The sequence below is a fragment of the Adiantum capillus-veneris genome, chromosome 29 (genome assembly GCF_014529385.1).
Source record: "Adiantum capillus-veneris isolate H3 chromosome 29, ASM1452938v2, whole genome shotgun sequence".
NCBI classification, from domain to species: domain Eukaryota; kingdom Viridiplantae; phylum Streptophyta; class Polypodiopsida; order Polypodiales; family Pteridaceae; genus Adiantum; species Adiantum capillus-veneris.
The window spans coordinates 92833508-92859266 of record NC_140959.1 but is presented as its reverse complement, the minus strand read 5'-3'; the positions used below and the strand labels follow the sequence as shown (position 1 = coordinate 92859266).

The 25759-nt window shown below is 45.3% G+C and overlaps 1 protein-coding gene and 1 pseudogene across 1 annotated transcript in view; one reads left to right on the top strand and one right to left on the bottom strand.

Moving 5' to 3' along the window:
* Nucleotides 1-126: 126 nt before the first annotated feature.
* LOC147419600 (high affinity nitrate transporter 2.5-like) lies at nucleotides 127-2411 on the bottom strand (annotated as a pseudogene).
* Nucleotides 2412-4077: 1666 nt separating this feature from the next.
* RBL14 (RHOMBOID-like protein 14) overlaps nucleotides 4078-25759 on the top strand; it is a 56451-nt gene continuing 34769 nt past the window's right edge. Inside the window, exon 1 of the mRNA XM_086505451.1 lies at nucleotides 4078-4422. Within this exon, the coding sequence (XP_086361577.1) occupies nucleotides 4204-4422 (219 nt within the window). The 5' untranslated portion in view covers nucleotides 4078-4203. The remainder of the gene's footprint in view (nucleotides 4423-25759) is intronic.

Sequence of the window (25759 nt, the reverse complement as noted above, 5' to 3'; positions counted from 1 at the left end):
GCATATCAATCAAGCAGCCTGGTGTGGCTATAACACCTGATTAAAAGACTTTTCCTTTGCCTCTGTGTGTGTGTGTGTGTGTGTGTGCGCGCGCGCACGCCTATATATATAGCTTTTAAAGATCCCTTATCTGCGGTCCTTTTGGTCCACCCCCATAAACGCATGTATTCTTTGATGAAGCCCCAAACTTGTTGCCTCTTGTTGAATTTGGACAGCAAGCTCTCTAGTGGGTGCTAAGATGAGAACAATCGGACCATCACCTGGTGCTGCACTTTCACAAACATACAAGTGAATCCAGGTTATTTCTAAGACAATGTATATTTCAAAACAAGCTGGACCTACATAATGCAGGCTGGGCATTGACATGTAAAGTTGCTGGTAATAGGTAGGCAAGTGTTTTCCCTGACCCGGTTACCGCAAGCCCAATAAGATCTCTTCCTTTCAAGGCCATCGGCCAGCCTTGAGGTTGGATTGCTGTTGGCTCTTTGAAACCAGCTCTGATGATGCCTCCAAGAACATAATCTATACATCAAAACGTATTAAAACACCCAGAGATCATGTAAATGCTCCATTCTTGGTGAATGTCACAACTGATGCACATAAAACAGGGAGCCATGCTGAGACGAACCAGGAAATGAAGCTTCCTCAAAGGAGCGAACCCACAAGCGCCCCCTCATACCAAACCTTTGAGCTACGAAATCGGAGAGCGCGCCTCCAAAGGGCCTTGTCACAAAATTGGCAAGTCCAAAGATGGAGGCCATCACACCAACTACAAATAATGTTAGCTTGAACTTGTCGAAAAAGTACTCTGCTATCACATTGTGTATTATTAGCTCCACACCAAAACAGAACCCATGTATCATGTCGAGCACCCACGTCCTGTAGTTCTTCACCCCGTTAATAATGACCTATTATGGGCACAACAAAAAATCAGGATAAGATCATGCTATCAATTGATCTGAAAGCGCCATTAATACGCGAGTGCAGTCAGATCCATAAGACATGCTTGCACATCCACCGGCAGATTTGGAAGGTGGTCATAAGCAGAGGTATAGATGACCAACATAATATATAAGGAGTAGTGCCATATGGGAGAGGCATTCACAGAAGTCATTCCCTTAAGCCAACCATCTAGAAAGCTGTTCAGATTGGTAATGTGTACCTTGACATAGTTGTCTTTGATGCGATTGCCCTTTCTTCGGAGTTGGCAGTAGTTTTCGAGCGGAGTGTCTTGGGTGCAGGTAAGCATAATGATCCCTATTACGACTTGGACGATACCTGGGACGAAAAACGACAAGCGCCAGGCTATATTGAAATCTGGTGAACCAATAAATCTTGGACTTGTAATCAGATCGAAGAGAACAGGCATAAGGAGCTGTGCAGCGCCACCCCCCAAGTTTCCACACCCAATTGTGATCCCTGTGCCAACGATTGGTGCACTAAAGATGGAGGCCATCTAGAATTGACATGTCACAAATGTTGCAAGCGAGAACCCGATGAAGAACCTACATTTGCATGAAATCTTTAAATTTTCCATAGAGTTGAATGGAAGCTATCTTGCTTCATGTGCTTATATGAAGGTGTTAAGTTGTAGAATGAGTGAATTCACACAATTTTGATTCGAGCAAGAAAATATAGGAAAATACCTACACAGAATGAAGCCTGTTGCAGTGGACACTGTTGCCATGTAGAAGACGGCTGGTGCCGTCAACAATATAGCACATGCACCTGCATATCTCGGTCCCACCATATCACACGCGAATCCCATGACAAGTTGTGATGCAATGGAGCCACACACTGATGCAATCCCCGCTTTCCCAACCTCCTCCTGTCGGAGATTGAGATATCACGGGTAGCAGAGGGCCTGCTACAAAACTAGATACAAAACTTACAAAGAAGGAGAACTAGGAGATATGGAAACTCCTCAAATATGGTTGGGCCAAGGAGAAGAGCTTGATCCTCTTGGCCTTGTATTCTGAATCCACAGGCAAGGGGAATTTGGTTAAGTGAGGCTCTACGTCATGCAGATTTGACTCCAAGGACACAGCTACATCTGTAGTAAGCACCTTGTTGTCATCGGCGGGAAGGTGATTTGAGGCCGATGCTGCAATTGGAGGGAGCTTGAGCTCGTGTGAGTTTTGATCTGCAAGCTCGAAGATGCCGTGGGAGTGCTTGGAGGGTTGATGTCACCAGAGCTGAGAGATCTCTTCATCTTGGCAGGAGGGATTATTGGGGAGTCCAAAGTGGATCTGCCTCACGATGATGATGACGATGGAATTAACTAGTGCACGTAGTGTCCTGGAAAGTCTATTTCCAAGTCTTATGTGAAGCAATGCAGCAGGCTGCGAGGCGCGTGCAATTGGAAGAGTGCAGGAAGCTGAGCTGTAGAGGATCCTCAATACCCGCGTCATGCGGAAACACCCATAATTACACACCACTTCCTCTCAAGGACATCAGAACTGGCAATCATAACTCAAGGTGGAAATTTACAATAAGGCTATGGTCACGCGAGGCAAGGCTTAGTTCTCCGTAGATCAGCCGATAGGCCCTAACGCATGGCAGCTTTCCAAAGCTTCTCATCGGCTTAGTACGCCAACTATGCTTATTTAGGCATAGTCACAAAATTATGCCGGTGTACTCTCGGTCAACTCTCTCTCTCTCTCTCTCTCTCTCTCTCTCTCTCTCCTACCTGCGCCTTGCCCTTTCTCTCTCTACCTGTTGCTGCCCGCGGTGGACGCTCTGCGCTGCTATCAGTAGCTATCGAAGCTTAGTGAGAACTAAGCCTCGCGTGACCATGCTCTAATAAAGAACAAGATGCACATACGTATCTCCCACTTATCACCTTCAGTAAAGAGTTTCAATCATTTTTCCTAATGAAAACCAAAACTATTTTTCCCCAAGACAACAAGTGATAAAATCACAAGGCAGGCATGATAAAAATTTCTTTTCGACATCCAATTTTTCAAGTCCCCTTTCATATGCTTTGTGTAATGCAATCAACTTATATAATTTGTCATATATAACGTTAACTTACAGATATAAATACAAAAAATGACAGGCAATTTTGAGATTGTTTTGATAAGCAAAATAGCCTTTGACAAAAAAAGTAGGCGTCAATTTTAGGCCTTGATCTGAGGTTAGATCTCACTTTAAAATCATTACATTTCTAAGCTTTAAAAAAAAAAACACAAGCGTGCACATAGAATTGAATTAAAAAATCACCCTTAAGATACACCCTAAGCTTTAGATCCCTATGCTCTACACCCCACTTTAAAAATTCTACATTTTTAACCTCTAGAGCCTTTTTTACAAATTTAAAACTGTAGATCCTTAAGTTGTAAATCCCACTTTAAACGCTTTAAAGTTCTAAGTCCTAAAACTCTAGCGTTTCGGGATGACCCTCCCCTTACTTGTTGATCCATGTAACATTTTCACTTTCTTTAATTCAAAGTTTTACCTTCTAATAAAAAAAAACTCTAGATCCTCATTGGATCATTGGAAACTTTACTTTAAAAGTTCTACATCTTTAATTCTAAACTTAGCTTTAAAATCTCTAAAAATAAAAATAAAAAATATTTAAAAGTTAAAGCCCTAAATGATAAATTCCTTCCATAAAGTTTTAACTAACAAAAATGTCAACTTTAAAGTATTACCTCAAGTTTCAAGGGGTGAACCAAATTCTCAAAATGAAAAGGTGAGTAACACAAATTTAAAAATGAAAAGGTGACTTTTTGGATTTGTGGAGCCTCTAAAGCTTTATCATTTAACATGTAAGGCTATCAATGCTTCTAAAGGCAGTGGACAACCCAAATTTTTTTCCTAGATATATGATAGTTCATTTTATATTTCAAAACTCAAGACATGTCCATCATTAGATTTACACAATTCATTTCAATGAGTGCCCACTATCTTATTTCAACCAATCAACATTTTTGACATATCAAAAAATGTTTAAAAATACAACTCAACATACATTTTTCGAGTTTTAATCAGCAAAAAGAGAAGGCAACGCTATAGGGCAGGCCAAAAAAAAAAAAAAAAACTTGAGAGAGAGGGCATAGAGCATCTTTCTAGTCCCTTCGCCACAAGTAAGCCAGCCGCGTACAACCTTTACCGCATTCAGCACTCACACAGAAAGAAAGAACGAGAGAGAATTGCAGGACTTCGGAGGGCGATCCGGCAAGCGAGCTGTCGTCTTTGACGATGTATAGGGGCCGAATCCGCTCGAACACTGGCGGTGGTGGCATGCTCTTCATCCTCGCATTCCATGCCCTTGCTCAATATGCAGGCCGTGATCAAAAACCCCCTGTTACTGCTGCTCTCATTGTTGCCAATGTCCTCCTTTTCCTGAGGCCTGGAAGACTCGATGATGTCCTCCCTACCATCTCCGAAGTTTGCTTGAATCCTCACTTGGTTCTCAAGGTGCGTATATTGCTCTGCTAGCACATCTAGGGATGACTATTTGCAGTTTTTGAAGAAAATATGGATGTATTGGAGTCTTCTTCTGCTTTGAAGGCGTATATATCGGCTATTGAGTGAATGATTGGGGGTCAATACTGCATGATGCTTCCAGGCAGCCTGCGCCTCCAAAAGGACAGATGCTAAGAGAGAGAGAGAGAGAGAGAGAGAGAGAGAGAGAGAGAGAGAGAATTAGTGTTGGGAGAAATCTTCTTTTAATTGCGCAAACAAATTCCTTAAAGCAATCCTTGATAGGATTTTTTGCCAAGTAGTCTATTTATTTATACATATGTATACCATTTCATAGTGGAATTTTTCTCGTTAAAGCTCCCCTTAGACATGTTTTGAATTTCTAAACGGCTCAAGGTTAAGACTAGTCACACTTTTCCTAAACACTTGAGCGACTTAAAGCAAAGCCAACCATAAGATCGAAAAAGGTAGCACAACGGCTTGATTAATGAAGTGAGCAAGAGCAAGAGGAGGTGGATAGTTCGGTAGGTGTTCTACGCCACTTGAGGGAGAGGGAATCAAATGAGTTATAACCAAGTGTGGTCCATAGTTTTCATTGGATATGGAAGTATGGAAAAAGTATGATTGGCTGGCTTCGGCTGACCCATACATGACTGTTATGTCTTGCTCGCAGGAGAGGGGATCTAGCCCAGACGTCGCGGGATTGGCGTCCAGTGTCCGGGCGGACGCAGTGTGAACACGGCCAGTGTGGCCGACCATTATTATAAAAGGGAGGCCAATGCCTTATTTGTAGTTATCGACCCCAAGGCTAGGAGTGCGGGAGGTCACCTTGAGGAGGTGAGGCTGGTAATATGGGACGCTCGGTCTTACAGATGCACGTCTACGTCCTCGGACGTTGCCCAGTGCGGGGGAGCTGTCGGATGGTGGCTATGGTTGGGTGGTTCGTCCGACGCGTGTTTGTAGGCAGTCCGTGTAGCTAGAGATCCACTCGCGTTCGTTTCAATGACCCTAACCTACTTAAGACAAAAACATAAAGTAATATGTCCTACTTTAACCATTCCATATTGACCTTAACTCATAAACAAAACCTATGAAAGATTTCATGTGATGGGCATGATAAAGCAAAACCAAATATAGATTGTACTAACTACACACAGGTAAGGTGCAACGGAAGTGAATGTTGAACTTTGGTCAAGATGAGTGCTCTGAACTGTGCTCAAGGTTTCTTTTACTTACGGAAGGGAGAGCCTTTCGTTCCTTTAGTGAGAGAGTGCAATGGACACAAACAAAGTGAATGGACACTGTGAATGGAAGTGCATGAGACTGAGAGACAGAGAGAGAAGAGAATACGACACCGGGAAGTTGTCAAACCCTCCTCCAAGGGCCCCATTTCAATGGCTAGAGTGGTCTACTATTGATTGCACAATCTGATACAAAGGGCTGATGCAATGAGTCTAAATGCTGCGATGTCGAGGTCGACGGTGTGGACGACGATGACGAGACTAGGGCTGAAAACTGAATGCTTCGAATCGGTAACTGTTGCACCAAGTCGGGGGCTGATTTGCTAACTTGATGGCTGAAAAAACGTTGCTTCCTATGGCTGAAATGCTGTTCTTATGGCTTGAAAACGCTAGACAGCAGGCTTCAAAAACGCTAGGAGTGCTGAGGTTTTCTTCGCTATGACACCGTTGCGGTAGGGATCTGTAATAAGGGTTATCGCTAGCTAACCTTGGGGCTGAATCTGCAGCGATCTAAAAACAAAACGTTGGTTGAATCTTGTTGTTTTGCTAGCGTTAGTTGAAGGATCCCAAAACGCTGGAGCAGGGTACTACCTTGGGTTTGCTGGCTGAAGTGGGAGGTTCCAAAAACGCCAGGCGGAGGGCTGTCTGTAGAAAACGCCAAGTCTTTCTTGCTTGAGAAGGTACCTGTTGAGCAATGCTTCTGTTGCCTCTTTTGCCAGAGAGTGCTAGCTCTTGTTTTCTTATATATTATCTTAGCAAAATTGCCCTACCTAGTTTCCAACAAAAGTCACTTAAATATAATAAGTGAAAAATGTCAAAAATAGGGAAAATATGTTTTTTGCTTTGTAAATTGATCTTGATGGAATCTGATGGGAATGCTGATGATCATGCTGTGTGCAACCGGAGGATATGCATCAAATCTAAGTGTGGACATGCACGGTCTGCGAACAGACTCATGAAAGTGCCATATCACTTCCTATGCTAGATTGACTTGATTGAATTGAGCCCTGGTCATGCTGTAGCTTGTCCACGGCAAAGTTACCCGGAACGAGAACGGGGAACGGGAACGGGGGCCTCCGGAACGTTTCTGGAACGCCCCCCCCCCCCCCCCCCCAAAAGGCGGAACGGGAACGGGGCCCGGAACGGTAAGTTTAAAGTATGCTTAAATTAGGTTGGATTTGACCTATATGTTAGTAGAGAGCCATACACACCCATTAGTCCAAGTAGAATCCTATTCAGGCATGCTCTGCAATGATTCTTCAGTCTTAAGGGCCAAGGCTTACACACGATTGCGCAATACACAATACATGAATTGGGATCATTCTTCACAAAAGCATCTTGAATCTTGATCCTTCATAGAAAGAACATTAACTCAGAGTTGAAGAATAGAATCTAGAGTCCATGCTCTACACAAAAGCTTGGAGAAAAAAGATGATAGATGATAGATTATAAAGATGGCTTACAAGGCCAGCCAAGGCGCTACAAAAAGACATGTAGAGGCTAAGAGTGCTAAATAACAACTGTAAGAGTCAATAGGTGACATGTCAAGACTCAATCACTCATATGGTAGTGCAATACAAAAAGGGGGCAAAGCCGGCGGCCACAAAGGAAACAAATATCAAAAACCAATGAGCAATGAGTCATGACTCATGCTTGAAGTTCACCTCTAGGTAGGGACAGAAGAGCATCCCCCCTCCCAGTTTGTAGTGGAGTCCTGGACGTCGTGAATATCATCCCAATCCTCCTGCATAGGCTCATCCTCATGCGTAGATCCTCCTGCCTCTCCAAGCACCTCTGCCTCTGCCTCCATCTCCCACTGTAGAAAGGGATCTGTCACTTTGGATGCTGACTTGCAAAGCATTCTTAAGTTTGCACTGACAAAAACAAGGTCATTTGCTTTCTCCACTCCAAGTCGGTTCCTCTTTCTAGATGCAATGTGGCTATATACACTCCACAATTGCTCCAAGCAAGAGGAGCTAACCACTTGGCTGAGAATGCGTACGGCAAGTTGCTGAAGATCGGGACCATCTGAACCATTTTCTTGCCACCACAAGACGGAGGAAATCTTGGTGCGATCAATTTGGGCATTGGCTGTCCCAAATGATCCTCGCATATCCCTGTAAAATGCAAGCTGATCCTTTATCTTGTGTTGCATGTCACGTTCAGGGTGAAGCTTCTTCAAGAGGGTGTTCCAATGTGTATTTACCTCCGAATCATGCTCCTGCCCTGCACCTTGGAACTCTGGGTCCAACACAAAAGCTGCACCATGAAGAGGTGAACTATAGGCATTTCACGTGCTATTGCAAAGCTCTTTGATTTCTTCGAGCTTATCTGGGTCCTGCTCATACTCTTCAAGGGCCTCGACCTTGAGATCGATTGCTTCATAGACCTTGCCAATGCAAGGTTGCATACCATCCATCACTCTAAGCAAGTGGATCACTGGTTTCACCATTTTGTCAATACTCTTTAGGGACTCCCAGAACTCGGGATCCTCCACCTTCCCTGTACAAATGATCCCTACGACTGTACTTGCATGGGTAGTATGAACAAACTCTGTACTGATGAAGAGCTGTCGCACTGCACTTTGACACTCTACAAAGCGGCTCACCATTAGATAGTTGTAGGCGAAGCGGGTCTCACAATACTTTAGAAGCACTTTGCCCCCCGACTGCTTCAAGAACTCGGCTCGAAGTATGTTGTGGTTGTTGATGAAAGCAACCACCTTGGACGTGGATGCAATGAGAGGCTCTATCCAAGGTAGTTTGCCGAAATCCTTCAAGAGGTTGTTAAGGCAATGTGCCATGCAAAAAGACACCGTGATGTGAGGATAAGTGCCTTCCAAAATAGCTCCGGCTGCCCTGTTTGATGCCTCCCCATCGGTGACCAAACCTATCACAAGGTCCGACCCAATGGTCTCTACGGCGGAGGCCCACTCACCCGCAAGGACATCTGCTGATTTTCCCGTCTCCGAGGTGTCATGGGAGTGGGCAAAATACATCTCCCCTTTGGAATAGGAAACAATGCCATGGATGGATTTCCTCCTAGTGTCGCTCCATCCATCCGCAATGAGGGTCACTCCATACTTCGTCCATTGCCTCTTCATGTTGAGGGTTGCCATCTCCACTACGGCTTTCTCTCTATCGAGTAGAGTAGTGCGGAGGGCCTCAGAAGAGGGTGGCGCGTAGCGTGCCGCATACTCTCCAATCCTCGTGCACATGGTCTTGAAGTACTCCGACCTAGACATTGCACACAAGAGGTATTAGTATTTACTATTTAATTGAGAATTTACTATTTGATTGTATTGAAAATGATAGTAAGTCTTATCGAGCCTTTATGAAGGGGATGTGATCGTGATAGAAAAAGCGGGCAACACTTGCATCCACATCCTCCTTCCTTTTTGGATCCCAAGTGGTATGTAGGGTGCGTTGTTGAGAGTTGGGGGTGGAGACCGGAGTAGTATTAGGCATTGAAAATGCCGAGCGAAAAGATGTCGCCGCCTTCTCCGTCGTCGTCGCATTGCTATCACCACCAACCGATGAAGAAGGTGTAGAAGAGGGAAAAACCAAGTTGTCGGGGTCGATTGCGGAACGCTTAGGCCTTGCCGATTCTTTCTCTCCTTTGTTGGCTTTCATGGCGGCATCCTTGGCTTCAAATTCCTTCAATCGTTGCTTGTTGACGTCCTTGCATATTGCTACTTGTTGTCCCTCAAGCTTAAGGAGATGAGCACTGACTTTGGTTGTACCGGATTGCCATTCGAAGCCGCATAGTTTGCACTTCCATGCGCGTGCACCACCGGACTTTCCCAACACTCGGGAATGCACTTCATCCCACCATGATGTTTTGTCCTTCTTCTTCTTGGCACCCAAGGGATCACGTTCACTTGATACGGAAGCTTGCGCCATAAGTGATGAGACTCGATAGAGGAAGGAATCTTGAGAGAGAGAGAGAGAGAGAGAGAGAGAGAGAGAGAGAGAGAGAGAGAGAGAGGGTATGATGGCGCGATAGAGAGTGATGGAGAGGTGGAGTCTTGATTCTTGAATCTCAAGCTTGAGCCTTGAGGCTTAAAGCCTTGAGGCCCAAGGGAGAGGAGACTCGAGAGAGGTGATGAGAGATGGAGAGGTGGAGCTTGAGAGGTGGAGCATCAAGCTTGAGCCTTGAGGCTTAAAGCCTTGAGGCCCAAGGGAGGGATGTTGGGGTATAGGCGTCTGTGCCTTGCCCGGCCGCCCAGAGTCTGGGCGCCCACTGACTTGTATACCTTATACATAGCATAAGTGTATAGGGGGCTGCTCACTCTTGGAGTCTCCCCACCCACATCGTGTCTGTCTCCTTCTCTCTCTCTCTCACTCTCCGTCTGTGGTGTGCTCCCCGATCCCCTTCAATTGGTATCAGAGCTATGGTGACCGCGGAGAGCACGACGGCTTTGAGAGCTTCGAGGCGATAGCTCGCTCGCTCTCGACGGTGGAGTTCGATCGCGGAGTTTCACGGAGAGCGATTTTAGCTTGAGGAGCATTGTCTTTGGAGCTTAGGAGCTTGGTGTGGTCAAGCTTGGTCGAGGAGGCGGTTGCGGCTTCCTTGGTGAGAGGAGCTTTTGAGCTCAGTGGAGCTCGTTAGAGAAGTGCTCGGCGGAGGAGAGCTTGACATTCGAGTGCTTGGATGCTGTTGTGGCAGAGCTCTTGTGTTGGAGCTTGCATTGAGAGGACATTGCATCACGCAGAGTGGCGCAGGAGCAGGTTCAAGACTGTGTGCAGCTCGTTTTTGCCATTTTCGGGCTCTAAAACGCAGTTTTTTGTGTAGCTCCGTCATACAGAGTCAGATCTACATGATCCAGGAGTCTAGGTCAGGGTTTTGGCACGCTCCGGACGCGATGGTGATGTCTATTTGCTGAAATTATGCTTTGAATTATAGCAGGTACAGCAGCAAGTTTATTTGTGCACTCTCGGGTCCCAAAAACACTGTTTTTGGCATAGCTTTCACACCCGGACTTGGATACATATGATCCAGGAGTCTACCTTGGGGTTTTGACACGCTCCGGACGCGTTCGTCATATCAGAATTTTAAAATTCTGAACGCTGAATTTTCTGTAGCAGCAGCAGTTGTTTATTGTGTGTCGAGGATTCCACACATGGTTTGCTCTCAGATGTGAGAGTGATATTTGCTGCAAGTTTCCTCACAGGTGGGAGGATACGATGTATGCCTTATGTGGTTTGATGCTCAGGGAGACTAATGTGATTGCATTTTGAGCTCGGCAAGGTATGCCTCGAGCATGTTTTTTGGCAGTCACAGGTAGAGCAGATATTTGTGTACTAGATTTGCAGGTGTTTGCAATGATGTATGCAAAGTGTGGAGATTGGTGCATGCATTTGGAGTGCGGTTTGATGCGCTTTGGTTGCTCATGGTTTTGAGCGTGCAGTCAGTTTGGTTATAGGTTTTGTGGCCGTTTTACTGACGAAACTCTGGCGAAATTTTCCCAGGAGTTTTATGCGCATTATTTATGCGATCTAGGTAGAGATTGCGGGTTGCACTCAGCATTTGCGTGCGGTGTTCTCTGCAGGTGGGAGATTTGTGCGTGTGTATGCATCGATACCGCACAGTGTGGGCTTGGTGATTAGCTCACAGATTGCAGTGTGATACTAGAGCAGGCGAGGCTTGTATTGACATTGCGGGAGCTCTATTTTGGAGTGTGTCTCACAGGTTTTACATTGTGTTTCTGGCCATATTGGTAGACAGTTTCCAGGTGTTGTTGGTGAGGTGGTTTTGCTTTCTAGTTTGCTACATTGTGCTCATGGCAGAGACAGGTGATCGATCAGATTGTGACCTCTCACAGATGCGTGTGTTTGATGGGTCAGACTTTGCGGCATGGAGAGAGTGTATGCTTGATGCATTGACACAACGAGGGTTGCATCGACCATTGAGTGGTGATGCAGGTAGACCTTCAAACATGTTTGACGATCAGTGGCAGGAGCTAGAGGAGATGGCACTATCTACGCTCTCTTTGCACCTAGCGGAATCTGTATATGCTCTTGTTATGTATGAGACTACTTCGAGAGCACTTTGGCACAGATTGCATGATATGTATGATAGATCTGAGTCATCACGGACTCGTGTGAGACATGTACATTCACGAGCACGCCGACAGGTAACATGTTGGTATTGTGGTCATTCTGGACACGTTAGACGGCGCTGTTTTCGTCGTATGCGACATCGTAGGAGACATGGCAGTCTCAGAGATGTATGTAGTGATGCCATGGACTCAGTTGCTTTGACAGTTGAGGCACATGTAGTGTCGGAGTATACTAGTGACGGGGATGTCACTTTTACCTCAAGCTATGCACGAGATGCTATACATGTGGATAGTGCACTCCCTTCGCAGTGGTTGCTAGACGCAGATGCTATGTTTCATGTCACGCCGCATCGTGCATGGTTTTGTAGCTATTCTAGCGGGATGCTTGGCAGTGTACGTTTGACCGATGGATCGGTGCATGCGATAGCAGGTGCAGGAGATGTGAGACTGTCATTACCGAGTGGTGCATCTTACTTGTTACGACATGTGCGCTATGTACCAGATTTGACAGTGAGTTTGATCTCGATTGGTCAGCTAAGAGATTGTGGATGTCAGATTTCGCTACGAGAGCGAGATTTTGTGATGCATTTGGGTTCGCTAGTGATTGCGAGAGGTGCCAGGAGTGGTACAGGCTACCCATTGCATGTGGATCACACGAGAGACGGTGTTGTCTCTGTGATCACGCAGCCAGGTAGAGAGCGAGAGAGCAGGCGAGTCTCTTTTGCTTGTGGGTTGCAGGATGCTTTGCATGGAGTGCAGAGTAGTGAGCTCGTTGTGCACACAGTTGGGGCACGACTTGAGCAATCACACAGAGAGGTGACAGAGTCAGACATGCATGCTTTGCTAGTGACTGAGCAAAGCAGAGAGTCAGTTGTGCGAGATACTTCTATGCAGGATAGACAGGTAGAGCGGTCTTGCTCTAGTGAGTCACGACAGGAGGACGTTGTGCAAGAGTCTATGCATACGGAGTTAGAGCATGAGAGCTCTAGTGAGTCACAGCAGATTGAGTGGTCATGTTTGCAGTGGATGATTGCAGAGGAGGCTGAGATGTCAGCGATTATGCAGTCATTCCTTTCTATGCTCGACAGTGAGCATGGGGATATAGTTGTGCAGGATATGTCTTCCAGCAGACACCTAGAGTAGCTGGTTTGCTCTGAGGTTGCACGACAGGTTGATGCGTCTTTTGCGGACAGTCAGGAGATGCATGTGGCTGACACGCCTTGTCAGTCAGAGATGCCTATTGCCAGGGATATATATGTTGATGCATGCTCCGTAGAGCTAGTAGGGCCCGCTAGCATTGCATCGGCATTCGGTGGTCTCATGTATGAGATGTTGATCTTGAGACCGGATATCGCAGCTGCAGTGGGAGCATTTGCAGTTGGGGTTGTCAGTCGTTTGTTGACTGATGATGGCATAGTGCACGAGGGAGATATGCAGGTATTGTGTACATACTTGCAGTACGTGTGCGGTACGTTTGGTGGTGTATGGACTTACACGGGAGTAGGACAGCCGGATGCACACGATCACAGCCAGCCAGTGGGCATCGGTTGAGAGCGGTTTTCTCTCACCTTTTTTAGTCTTTAGACTAGGTTCCCTTGCTTAAAGGCACAGTCGCCTTTAAGTGGGAGGTTGTTGGGGTATAGGCGTCTGTGCCTTGCCCGGCCGCCCAGAGTCTGGGCGCCCACTGACTTGTATACCTTATACATAGCATAAGTGTATAGGGGGCTGCTCACTCTTGGAGTCTCCCCACCCACATCGTGTCTGTCTCCTTCTCTCTCTCTCTCACTCTCCGTCTGTGGTGTGCTCCCCGATCCCCTTCAAGGGAGAGACTTGAGAGAGTGCCCTGGGAGAGAGAGAGACTAGAGTGCCTTCAACCTTGCCCAATGCCTTGAGCCTTGGCTTATTATATAGGGAAGATCTCTCCCCAAAACCCATGGCGTTCAAAATTTAAAAAACCCAAACGTTCGTTTTAACTTTTTTTTACCAACGGACGGTTTTTTTAAAACTGCCGTTCTGCCAGGCCGCCCGTTCCGGGGTCCGTTCCGCCCGCCGTTCCGGCAAGCGTTCCGAAATGTGCCCGTTTTCGTTCCGGCTGTCCGACCCCATGCGAACGCGTTCCGAGAACGGGAGGGGCCCGTTCCGCCCGTTCTCTGTTACTGTGGTCCACGGACACATAGGGTTGGATGTGTCACATGACATCCCCTCCTTTTCAAAGTGAGGTACTGATACCGAACTGTATGGCAGCGAGGGAGATCGCCAACAACATCCGGAATCCTCGAAAGGACTCTTCGCCGGCCCACTCTGATGCGTGGGTCGTGCGATACTTGAACTTCATAAAGATCTGCAATGCTTGCTTCTTTGGGCCGCGCCGAAAGCGACACAAAGTCATCTTCAATGCTTCAGCTTCGTCTATAGTCATGCGTCTTACCTTCGTCAAGGATCTCTGAGGATGAAAATTCCTGAAACCACTTCCAACACAAAAATATGAACATACCAATTCCATGTAAAGTGACTGGAAAAATTCTAGTTTTCTTTAAAGACTGTGCATGCAATGTCGATGAACATAGAGACGGAGTGCCAAACCGTTCATCAAACATACGCAAACAATGGGGTTGAAGCTTGACTTTCTGATCTAAATCAATCAACTGTGGCAAAACACAATGGAAATGTCGATGCTTATGCTCAATCCTTCTTGTGTTCTTTTGGAAACTGCCATGTCAAGGAAGAGACATGGAATGTAAATTCCTTGAATGCAAACATTTCAGCTTTTCATGAGTAATCCGCATACATCCGTGCTCATTCATGAGTAAATCGTGCTCAACGTACAATATGTTATGTTTGTGAAAAGGGATCACATAAGGACGGTGATTAAAATACAGGAAAGCATCACGAATAAAACACTCGTGCAATGCGGGTTGACTAATCATTCGTACACTTAATACTTCCTGTGAGGGTTCTCTGGACCTAGGCGCGAGAGCCAAGATCGGTTCTTCGTAATCGATCGAATCTGCCTGTGGGGGTGCTGTGGACCTCAACTCGAAAGCCAAGATCGATTCTTCGTGATTGATCGCATCTGCAATGAGGTTAGCTTCGCTAGAAAAAGCATCAATTTAAACCATCTTCCTTGTAAACAATTACGTCTTGATCATACAAATCATCATGCTCGTGAAAAATCACATCTTGATCATGCAACTCATCATGCTTGTCATTGTTATTCAAATCATCATGCTTATCATCATGCAAATCTTGTGTGTCATGCTTTGGAGAAGAAGAGACTGAGAGAGTCTCCTTCTCCTGAATCCTTTCAATCTTCGCCTGCACATTAGAAATGAGAGATGGAGAATGAACAACTTGCTCTCCACGAATGACAAGGGGAGAGTCACTTTTGGCATTGAAAGTGAACGTATTTTCCGCCCAATCAATGAGAGGGTTATGCTCACGAAACCATCGAATGCCCAAAATCATATCACATCCTGAGAGAGGAGACACGAGAAATTTTCTATGAAAAGCAGCCTGTTGAATTGTAAACAACACATCAAGGTACTCTTCCGTGATGAGAGAGTCGATATCGGGAGTGTAACAGACTTGGACACTCCAAGTCAAGAATCAATCACGACAGCACCAAATAACCACTTCAAAACAGTTCACAGATCACAATAGATTTGCACTGGCCCGGTGGAGTTCCGTGCCTAGAGATGTTGGCCCCAAAGATTGACGCCCTTTTCGGTATTTCTTTTTGTATTAATTAATGTTCAAAGTAGAAGAGAGCGGTTAGGGTTTCACTCTTAGACTTTGCGTCCAGATGCCTTGCAGAGTGAGCCCAAATCGCTTATTTATTGTTTACAAGGGATGCCAAAAGCAGAGCCCCAAAAGCTTCCAATCAAAAGCAAACTCTGTTTCTCTCACAAGCCCTCTCTAGGGCCTTAGTAGAATAAAGCAATGGAACTCTCTCTCTCTCTCTCTCTCTCTCTCTCTCTCTCTCTCTCTCATGGCAAATTGCGTCGCCCAAAAGCTGAAAACAGCGCCCGTAAATCCCGCCGCAAATCTCGGAAGTCCGTATTGCTGCCACGTGGCATTTCTGCCGCCAGAATTAGGGTTTCAACCACAGTTAGGGTTTCAACAGCAATTAGGGTTAGGGTTTTGCAAATTAGGGTTTTTGGCATAAATTAGGGTTTGCAGGTTTTAGGGTTTTTTGCAGAGTAGCCACGTCATCACTTTGTGACATACCCCCCTCTTGAAAGCATTGTAATCGCCCTCGATTACGTGTGCAAAACAGGCAGAGGCCATAAACCGTCTTAGCAGACACTGACTGTTAGTACCTACGTACTAGGAACACACATCTAGCACATGTACCAATCGACAGTCACATCACAGGACATCACTCGACATCACAGGACATCACATGACATTCAACATTCATTCGGATCTTAGACCATGATTTATCGGCAATGTAGCTTGCAATCGCATCTAGATCCAATCGGAACCTCATCGATGTCCGATTGACTAACCCCTATTGCAACCATGTCTATTTGAGATCAAGTAGACCAAAATGCTGCAGTCATCTCTTCTATCAGTTCCTGCACTAAAAAGAATTCAAGAACAAATCAGTATGATAATCAGGAATTCCATTTAAAGTCATACAACAGAATACTGTCAGCTTTCAGTATCCGTGAAGCTCAAAGAGACATCAGTGACTCTTATATCTAAATCAAGGCATCCGTTGACAAAGGAGCGGAGTGACTCCCCTCTTGTGCGTCCCATTGTACCAGATCTTCGGCCAAGCTGAATTCTGGGTTCCATTTGGAGTAGACTATGCTAAACCAAAAGCATCGAGGTAAAGTTTCGCAATTTGAGGAGTATTTGCTAGGTCCTCCTCCTCCCATCCACTTCGCATCCAATGCAGGATAGTTCTTGAACTTAACCAAGAACCGCCTTCGGACTTTGTAACAAACTTGGACACTCTAAGTCAAGAATCAACCGCGACAGCACCAAATAACCACTTCAAAACAAGTCACAGATCACAATAGATGTACACTGGCCCGGCGGAGTTCCGTGCCTAGAGATATTGGCCCCAAAGATTGGTGCCCCTTTCGGTATTTCTTTTTATAATTATCAGATCAAAGTACAAGAGAGTGGCTAGGGTTTCACTCTCAGACTCTGCGTCCAGATGCTCTGAGAAGTGAGACCCTCACCACTTATTTAAAGGTTACAAGGGATGCCCAAAAGCAGAGCCCCAAAAGCTTGAAAGCAAAAACAGATTCTCTCTCTCTCTCTCTCTCAATGAGAGCTAGTAAAAAGCAAGTTCTCTTTTTCTCTCTCTTTCTCCCAAATCATAGTAAAAAGCAAAGATTTGCGTTGCTCAAATTTTTTATATTTTTTTTTTGACCTCCGCGATTTTCAAAAATTAGGGTTTGTGGTAGAAATTAGGGTTTGCAGGTTTTTTTTAGGGTTTCTGGCAGAAATTAGGGTTTTTGCTGTTCGCCACGTCATCACTTTGTGACTGACTTTACCTTTGTTCTTCGTATCTTTACATGCCAAAATCTGTTCAGGAACAAGGATCTCCTCGTTTTCTTCCACTTCAGGTTGCTCATCAGGCTCCCTGTCACAAAGTGATGACGTGGCGGACAGCAGAAACCCTAATTTCTGCCAGAAACCCTAAAATTCCTGCAAACCCTAATTTCTGCCAAAAACCCTAATTTCCGGAAATTACGGAGGCTAAAAAAAAAAAAAAACTTTTTTTTTTGAAAATGATGAGCTACGCGAATTTTGCTTTTTTTTTTATAAAAAAAAGCGAAAAGACTCTCTAAGAGAGAGAGAGAACTTTATTTTAAAAGCTTTTGGGGCTCTGCTTTTGGGCATCCCTTGTAACCTTTAAATTAGTGGTGAGGGCCTCACTTCGCAGAGCATCTGGACGCAGAGTCTGAGAGTGAAACCCTAACCGCTCTCTTGTACTTTGATGATTGATTAATACAAAAAGAAATACCGAAAGGGGCGCCAGTCTTTGGGGCCAATATCTCTAGGCACGGAACTCCGCCGGGCCAGTGCAAATCTATTGTGATCTGTGAATTGTTTTGAAGTGGTTATTTGGTGCTGTCGCGGTTGATTCTTGACTTGGAGTGTCCAAGTCTGTTACAGTGGAATCAGAGCACGGCCGATTTCTCTTCTACGGGAAATCCGATCCCCGATTTTTTTTCCGCGGCACCTATGGCTTCAGGCAATGATCAGTCGACTCCCTCTGCATCTGGAGATGCGGGCTGGGATCACAACGAAGATTTAGACAGAGAGTATGGCCCGCCTCGGCCTACTTAGGTGGAGCGGCGAGATATGGAGCGTCACCAGTTGATGGGCGATGCAACAAAGATGATGCTCAATTTTGCCAAGGACCCGAAGATGGCAAAATATAAGAACCACAACACCACTCCCGAAACCTGCTCTCAAGAAACCGTCTGCCTCCAAGAAATATACGGAGAAGGAACTGGAGAACGTGGTTGATGCATGGATTGCTCAGCTTTTTGACGCGCAAAAGAAAGCCAAAAAGCAGAAGAAAAGCACTGATTTTTCCAGGTTATTTGGGTCGTCAGTCGACATTTGACAAGGCAAAGAAATAGAAGAAGCGTGTTCGATTTGAAGGAGTACCCAGTTCTCCTTCTTCTTCTTCTTCGTATGACAGTTCTTCTAGCTCTTCAGATTCGAGCGAATAAGACAGGAAAAGCAAAAAGCGAAGCAAGACACAACGCTTCGGAGAAGGCAAGAAAAAGGCAAGGAAGTCTAAGTCTCGCCCAGTGAGTGACACTTCTACAGAGGACTCGTCTATGGATAGTTCAGACTCTGACAATGGGAACTTTTATGCGAACAAGAAGAATCTTTACAAAGCCAACCAGTATGACTTTCTCGAAGATAAAAGCAAGAAAGTCCGAGAGTTTAAGGAAGGTGGCCAAGCACTTAAGTTTGATACTTTTTCAGGATACTCAGATGCTTCGAAGGCTTTGTCTTTTATACAGCAGTTTGACATCGCTTTCGTGAGAGGATGCTATTCAGAGCACTCCAAGGTTCAGAGAGCTGCCTCTTACTTTAAGAGGAATGTTCGTACTTGGTGGTCCACGCTTCTATTAAGCAAGACTGTGCCAGTTACATGGCTGAAATTCAAGAGGCTTTTTATTTCTTCTTGGTTGACTCAAGAGTTTGAGCGAGATATATGAGCTGCTTGGAACCATCTCCGGATGACCAAGAGCGATACAGTGAATTCTTTCTGTGAAAGATTCTGGAGCTCTTTTCTACCCGCCTCTTCATTCAAGAAGATCTCGTTCAGAGAACAGATTGAGCGGTTTACCTTGGGTCTACCTACAGAGATCGGAGATCACTGCTTGGAACAGAAGTCAGCTTCTATTCAGGAGTTGATGAGTCATGCGAAGCGGGGCTTTGCCATTCACTCTGGCAGTTTGACCTACCCCACAGATGAGGCCATGACACAACGAGCCGAACAGACTTATGGGAATGAAAGTAGAAAGAAAAAGAGCAACCCAGAGAAAAAGGATGCATGACCCAAGCTTACTCGTGAGGAGAGAGCTCGCTTCATCAGAGAGGGGAAGTGCTTTGGATGCGGGGAACATGGACATATCTCCACGAAGTGCCCTAATAAGGCACATAAAGAATAGAATGATTAAGACGACGACAGGTTTGAGAGTTCGAGAGCAGCTGAGGAATGTGGCAGAAAAGGCAGATAGAAAAGCAGAACTGGTACCACATGGTGTGGGACCTGCACCGAATCTAATGAATGAAAGTACAAACTTTGCCGCTTTTGGGGCAAAGTGAAAGATAAGGAAGCTCTTTTGAAGGAGCCAAGGCCAACTACTTTTCACTTGGAATTGGCGGCTCGATTTGGAATTACGCCCGACAGACTGACGCCACAGGCGGAGGTAGTTCGACTGGCACCCGGATGGGATGTTGCCATTACACAGAGCATTGGCAAACTTCGTTTGCAATGACAGGGGTGTTCAGGGCACGCGAGTGACGTTCTACTCAGGATCCCTTTGTACCACAAGAACTACGCCGTGGTTGACCACTGGGTCGAGAAAGCGACTTTGATAAATGAAGGGCTTAGAGATTGTACTTGATGAACTTTAGTTTCTTACTCATTCTTTTGGGAGAGAATTGAACGTTGGATAAAGGTTGAATATGTTTTGACCTGATCAAAAGAACGCCAAGATTTTTCTCCACACTCATGCCGATTGCTTTTCAGAGGGCCTGAAGATCAAACCATTGATCTTATACTTGGAAGCACGCAACCGAATCGGCCACCTTACCGTGTGAGCCGAGTACAGAATGAAAAGATTATGAACCAAGTGAAAGACCTCTTGGAGAAGGGTCTTGTCCAGCCTAGTACTTCACCGTATTGCTCTCCAGTGTTGTTGGTTTAGAAGAAAGATGGATCTTGGAGAATGTGCATCGATTATAGAGTTCTCAACAAAATCACCATCAAGAACAGATTTCCGATTCCTAGGATCGATGATATACTCGACAGGTTACAGGGATCCTCGTGCTTTAGCAGGATTGACTTGAAGAGTGGATATCATCATATCAGGATAGCGCCGGGAGACGTCTATAAGACAACTTTTCGGACGACTTTTGGGTTATTTGAGTTTTTGGTGATGCCTTTTGGCTTAACCAATGCTCCTGCGACATTTAACCGGATGATGGATAGGATTTTTCGAGAGTACAGGCTATTTGTTGGCACTTTCTTTGACGACATCATTGTTTTCTCCAAGAATGAGGCAGAACACAAAGATCATCTGCGTCAGGTCTTTCAGGCATTACGAGATCACAAGTTAGTGATTAATGCAAAGAAAAGTGATTTTTTTCCTACCAGAGATACACTTTTTGGGACACATTGTGTTAGCAGAGCAGGAGTGCAAATGGACCCGGCCAAGATAGAGACTATCTGTGATTGGCCCGATTTGAGGAATATCCATGAAGTTAGAAGCTTCTTGGGACTGTGTTCATACTACAGGTGGTTCATACGAAAGTTTGCAGAGGTTGCTTCCCCTTTGCATACCTTGACACAGAAAGGAGTACCTTTCTCGTGGGGACCCCCAGAGGTGACTGCCTTTGGGACATTGAAAGAGAAATTGACTACGGGACCTATTTTGACTTTGCCGGACTTGCAGAAGTCATTTGAAGTATATTGTGATGCTTGTGGTTGTAATCTGGGTGCGGTCTTGATGCAAGAAGGCCATGTCATAGCTTACGAGAGCCGTTTGTTCTCTAAGCCGGAGATGACAGCACAGATCTATGAGAAAGAGCTTTTGGCGGTTATCCATGCTCTTACTCAGTGGCAGCATTACCTACTCGGAGCGGATTTTAGTGTCTTTACAGACCATCAGAGTTTGCGCTACTTCTTATCACAGAAGCAGCTTTCGGAAAAGGAGATGCGGTGGGCGAACATCTTGTCACAGTTCCACTTCAAGATTGTCTATGTGCAGGGACAGAAGAATGTGGTGGCAGATGCTTTGTCTCGGAAACCGTTGGTTCTGGCTGTTTCCGCGATACATCATAGGAGCTTCGAGGATATGGTCGATCAGTATGCCACAAATACAGATTTTGCAGATATTTTCACACGGGTACGGGATGGGGAGATAGTAGCTGGATACTCCCTTCGGGAAGGCTACTTGATGAAAAATACTATGTTGTGCGTTACACAGCCGTTGAGGGAAAAGGTTATGATTGAATGCCACTGTCCACCTTTTACGGGTCACTGCGGCATTGCTACCACCATGAAAGGGGTAGAGAGATACTTCTCTGGGCCGAGACTCAAAAAGGATGTGGAAGAGTTTGTGCGCAGTTGCTTGGTATGCTAGAAGGTCAAGTTTGACAAAAACAAGGCACAGGGATTGTTACAGCCTTTACCCATACCCACCCACCCCTGGGAAAGTATTGCAATGGATTTCATTTTTGATCTCTCGAGAACACAGAATGATCACGATGATTTTCCGATTACATGGCACGTCTGAGACGATTGTCTCCGACAGAGACCTCGGATTTATGAGTTTGTTTTGGAAGGCAATTTGGGAGAACATTGGCACGCAGTTGCAGTTCTCGTCATCGTTCCACTTGCAGACTGACGGGCAATTTGAGATTGCCAATTCAGTGATTTTAGATTTATTGAAGTCTTGTATCTCGGATCAGAAGACTCAATGGGAAAAGAACCTACCTTTGGTGGAATTTGCCTACAGTAACACGATACACTCTTCGACGGGAAAGACGCCATGTGAGATTGTTGAAAGTGCTGTGAAGGTTCCATCCTTCCTGAGCACGAAAGATTAGATATTGGAAGCGGATGAATATTCGCGAGATTTGGATACGGCTTTTGCCAAGGTTCGCGAGACTTTGCAGAAGTCTCAAGAACGACAGAAAAAGGCAGCGGATCGCCATCGTCGCGACTTGAAACTGAAGGAGGATGATTGGGTGCTCTTACTTTTGAGAAGGCACGCCTAAGAAAGAAAAAGGGAAAGGAGAGGCTTTTTCCAAAGCTTAGTATGTGATACTACGGACCTTTCCAGATTACTGAAAAGATAAATGATGTCTCCTTCCGATTGAAACTGCCAAATACTTGGAGGATTCACAATGCATTGCATGTGAGTCTCTTGAACCCTGTTAAGGGTGATGTGCCTGATGATGGGGAGCCTGATGAGCAACCCCCAGTGGAAGAAAACGAGGAGATCCTTGTTCCTGAACAGATTTTGGCACATAATGATACGAAGAAAGGTAAGTCCGAAGGCGGTTCTTGGTTTAGTTCAAGAACTTTCCTGCATTTGATGCGAAGTGGATGGAGGAGGAGGACCTAGCAGATACTCCTCGGATTGTGAAACTTTACCTCGATGTTTTGGTTTAGTATAGTCTACTCTAAACGGAACCCAGAAACTCAGCTTGGCCGAAGATCTGGTGCTGTGGGATGCACAAGAGGGGAGTTACTCCGCTCCTTTGTCAACAGATGCCTCGATTTTGATACTAAAGTCATTGATTTCTTTTTGAGCTTCAGGGATACTGAAAGCTGACAGTATTCTACTGGATGACTTTATGAAATGGAATTCCTGATAATGATACTGATTTGTTCTTGACTTCTTGTGAGTGCAGGAACTGATAGCCGAAATGACTGTAGCATTTTGGTCTGATTGATCTCGAATAGACATGGTTGCAATAGGGGTTAGTCAATCGGACATCGATGAGGTCCCGATTGGACCTAGATGTGATTGCTAGCTACATTGCCGATAAATCATGGTCTAAGATGCGAATGAATGTTGAATGTCATGTGATGTGACTGTCGATTTTTGTACATGTGCTAGATGTGTGTTCCTAGTACGTAGGTACTAACAGTCAGTGTCTGCTAAGACGGTTTATGGCTTTTGTCGGTTTTGCAGGCGGAATGGCGGTCGATTACAATGCTTTCAAGAGGGGGGTATGTCACAAAGTGATGACGTGGCGGACAACAGAAACCCTAAAATTCCTGCAAACCCTAATTTTTGCCAAAATCCCTAATTTCCGGAAATCGCGGAGACTAAAAAAACAAAAAAAAAACTTTTTTTCTTTTTTTGAAACTGATGAGCGACACGAATTTTGCTTTTTCTTATATAGAAAAAGAGAAAAGACTCTCTAAGAGAGAGAGAACTTTATTTTAAAAGCTTTTGGGGCTCTGCTTTTGGGCATCCCTTGTAACCTTTAAATTAGTGGTGAGGGCGTCACTCCTCAGAGCATCTGGACGCAGAGTCTGAGAGTGAAACCCTAACCGCTCTCTTGTACTTTGATGATTGATTAATACAAAAAGAAATACCGAAAGGGGTGTCAGTCTTTGGGGCCAATATCTGTAGGCACGGAACTCCGCCGGGCCAGTGCAAATCTATTGTGATCTGGGAATTGTTTTGAAGTGGTTATTTGGTGCTGTCGCGGTTGATTCTTGACTTGGAGTGTCCAAGTCTGTTACACTCCCCATCATCAGGCACATCACCTTTAAAAGGTTTCAAGAGACTCGCATGAAATGCATTGTGAATCCTCCAAGTATCAGGCAGTTTCAGTCAGAAGGAGACATCATTTATCTTTTCAGTGATCTGGAAAGGGCCGTAGTATCGCATACTAGGCTTTGGAAAAAGCCTCTCCATTCCCTTGTTCTTTCTCAGGTGTGCCTTCTCAAAACGTAAGAGCACCCAATCATCCTCCTTCAATTTCAGGTCGCGACGATGGCGATCCGCTGCCTTGTTCTGATGTTCTTGAGACTTCTATAAAGTCTCGCGAACCTTGGCAAAAGCCATATCCAAGTCTCGTGTATATTTATCCGCTTCAAAAATCTTATCTTTTGTGCTTAGGAAGGGTGGAACCTTTGCAGCACCTTCAACAATCTCAAATGGCGCCTTCCCCGTCGAAGAGTGTATCGTGTTATTGTAGGCAAATTCCACCAGAGGTAAATACTTTTCCCATTGAGTCTTCTGATCTGAGATATAAGACTTCAATAAATGTAGAATCATTGAATTGGCAATCTCAGATTGCCCGTCAATTTGCGGGTGGATCGATTACGAGAATTGCAACCGCGTGCCAATGTTCTCCCTAATTGCTTCCAAAACAAACTCGTAAATCGGGGGTCTCTGTCGGAGACAATCGTCTCAGGCATGCCATGTAATCTGAATATCTGGGCCACAAACAGTCTCGCTAAATGATCCGGCTTGACTGCTTTCTTCACTGGAATGAAATGAGCCTGCTTGCTAAATCTGTCAATAACAATCCAGTTACCATCGTGACCACTCTGTGTTCAGTTAGCATCGTGACCACTCTGTGTTCTCGAGAGATCAAAAATGAAATCCATTGCAATACTTTCCCAGGGGCGGGTGGCTATGGGTAAAGGTTGTAACAATCCCTGTGCTTTATGCCTGTCAAACTTGACCTTCTAGCATACCAAGCAACTGCGCACAAATTCTTCCACATCCTTCTTGAGTCTCGGCCAAAAGAAGTATCTCTCTACCCCTTTCATGGTGGTAGCAATGCCGCGGTGACCCATAAAAGGTGGACAGTGGCATTCAGTCATAACCTTTTCCCTCAATGGTTGTGTAACGCACAACATGGTTTTTCTCATCAAGTAGCCATCCCGAATGGAGTATCCTGCTACTGTCTCCCCATCCCGTATCCGTGTGAAAACATCTGCAAAATCTGTATCTGTGGCATACTGGTCGACCATGTCCTCGAAGCTCCTATGATGTATCGTGGAAATAGCCAGAACCAATGGCTTGCGAGAGAAAGCATCTGCCACCACATTCTTCTATCCCTGAACATGGACAATCTGGAAGTGAAACTTTGACAAGATGTTCGCCCACCGCATCTGCTTTTCTGAAAGCTGCGTCTGTGACAAGAAGTAGCGCAGACTTTGATGGTCTGTAAAGACAGTAAAATCCGCTCCGAGTAGGTAATGCCGCCAATGAGTAAGAGCATGGATAACCGCCAAAAGCTCTTTCTCATAAATCTGTGCTGTCATCTCGGGTCTTGAGAACAATCGGCTCTCGTAAGCTATGACATGGCCTTCTTGCATGAAGACCGCACCAAGACTACGACCACAAGCATCACAATATACTTCAAATGACTTCTGCAAGTCCGGCAAAGTCAAAACTGGTCCTGTAGTCAATTTCTCTTTCAATGTTTGAAAGGTAGTTACCTCTGTGGGTCCCCACGAGAAAGGGACTCCTTTCTGTGTCAAGATATGCAAAGGGGAAGCAACCTCTGCAAGCTTTCGAATGAACCGCCTGTAGTACGAACACAGTCCAAGAAGCTTCTAACTTCATGGACATTCTTCAAATCGGGCCAATGACGTATAGTCTCTATCTTGGCCGGATCCATTTGCACTCCTGCTGAGACAATGTGTCCCAAAAAGTGTATCTCTAGTAGGAAAAATTCACTTTTTGCATTAATCACCAACTTGTGATCTCGTAATGCCTAAAAGACCTGAAGTAGATGATCTCTGTGTTCTGCCTCATTCTTGGAGAAAACAATGATATCG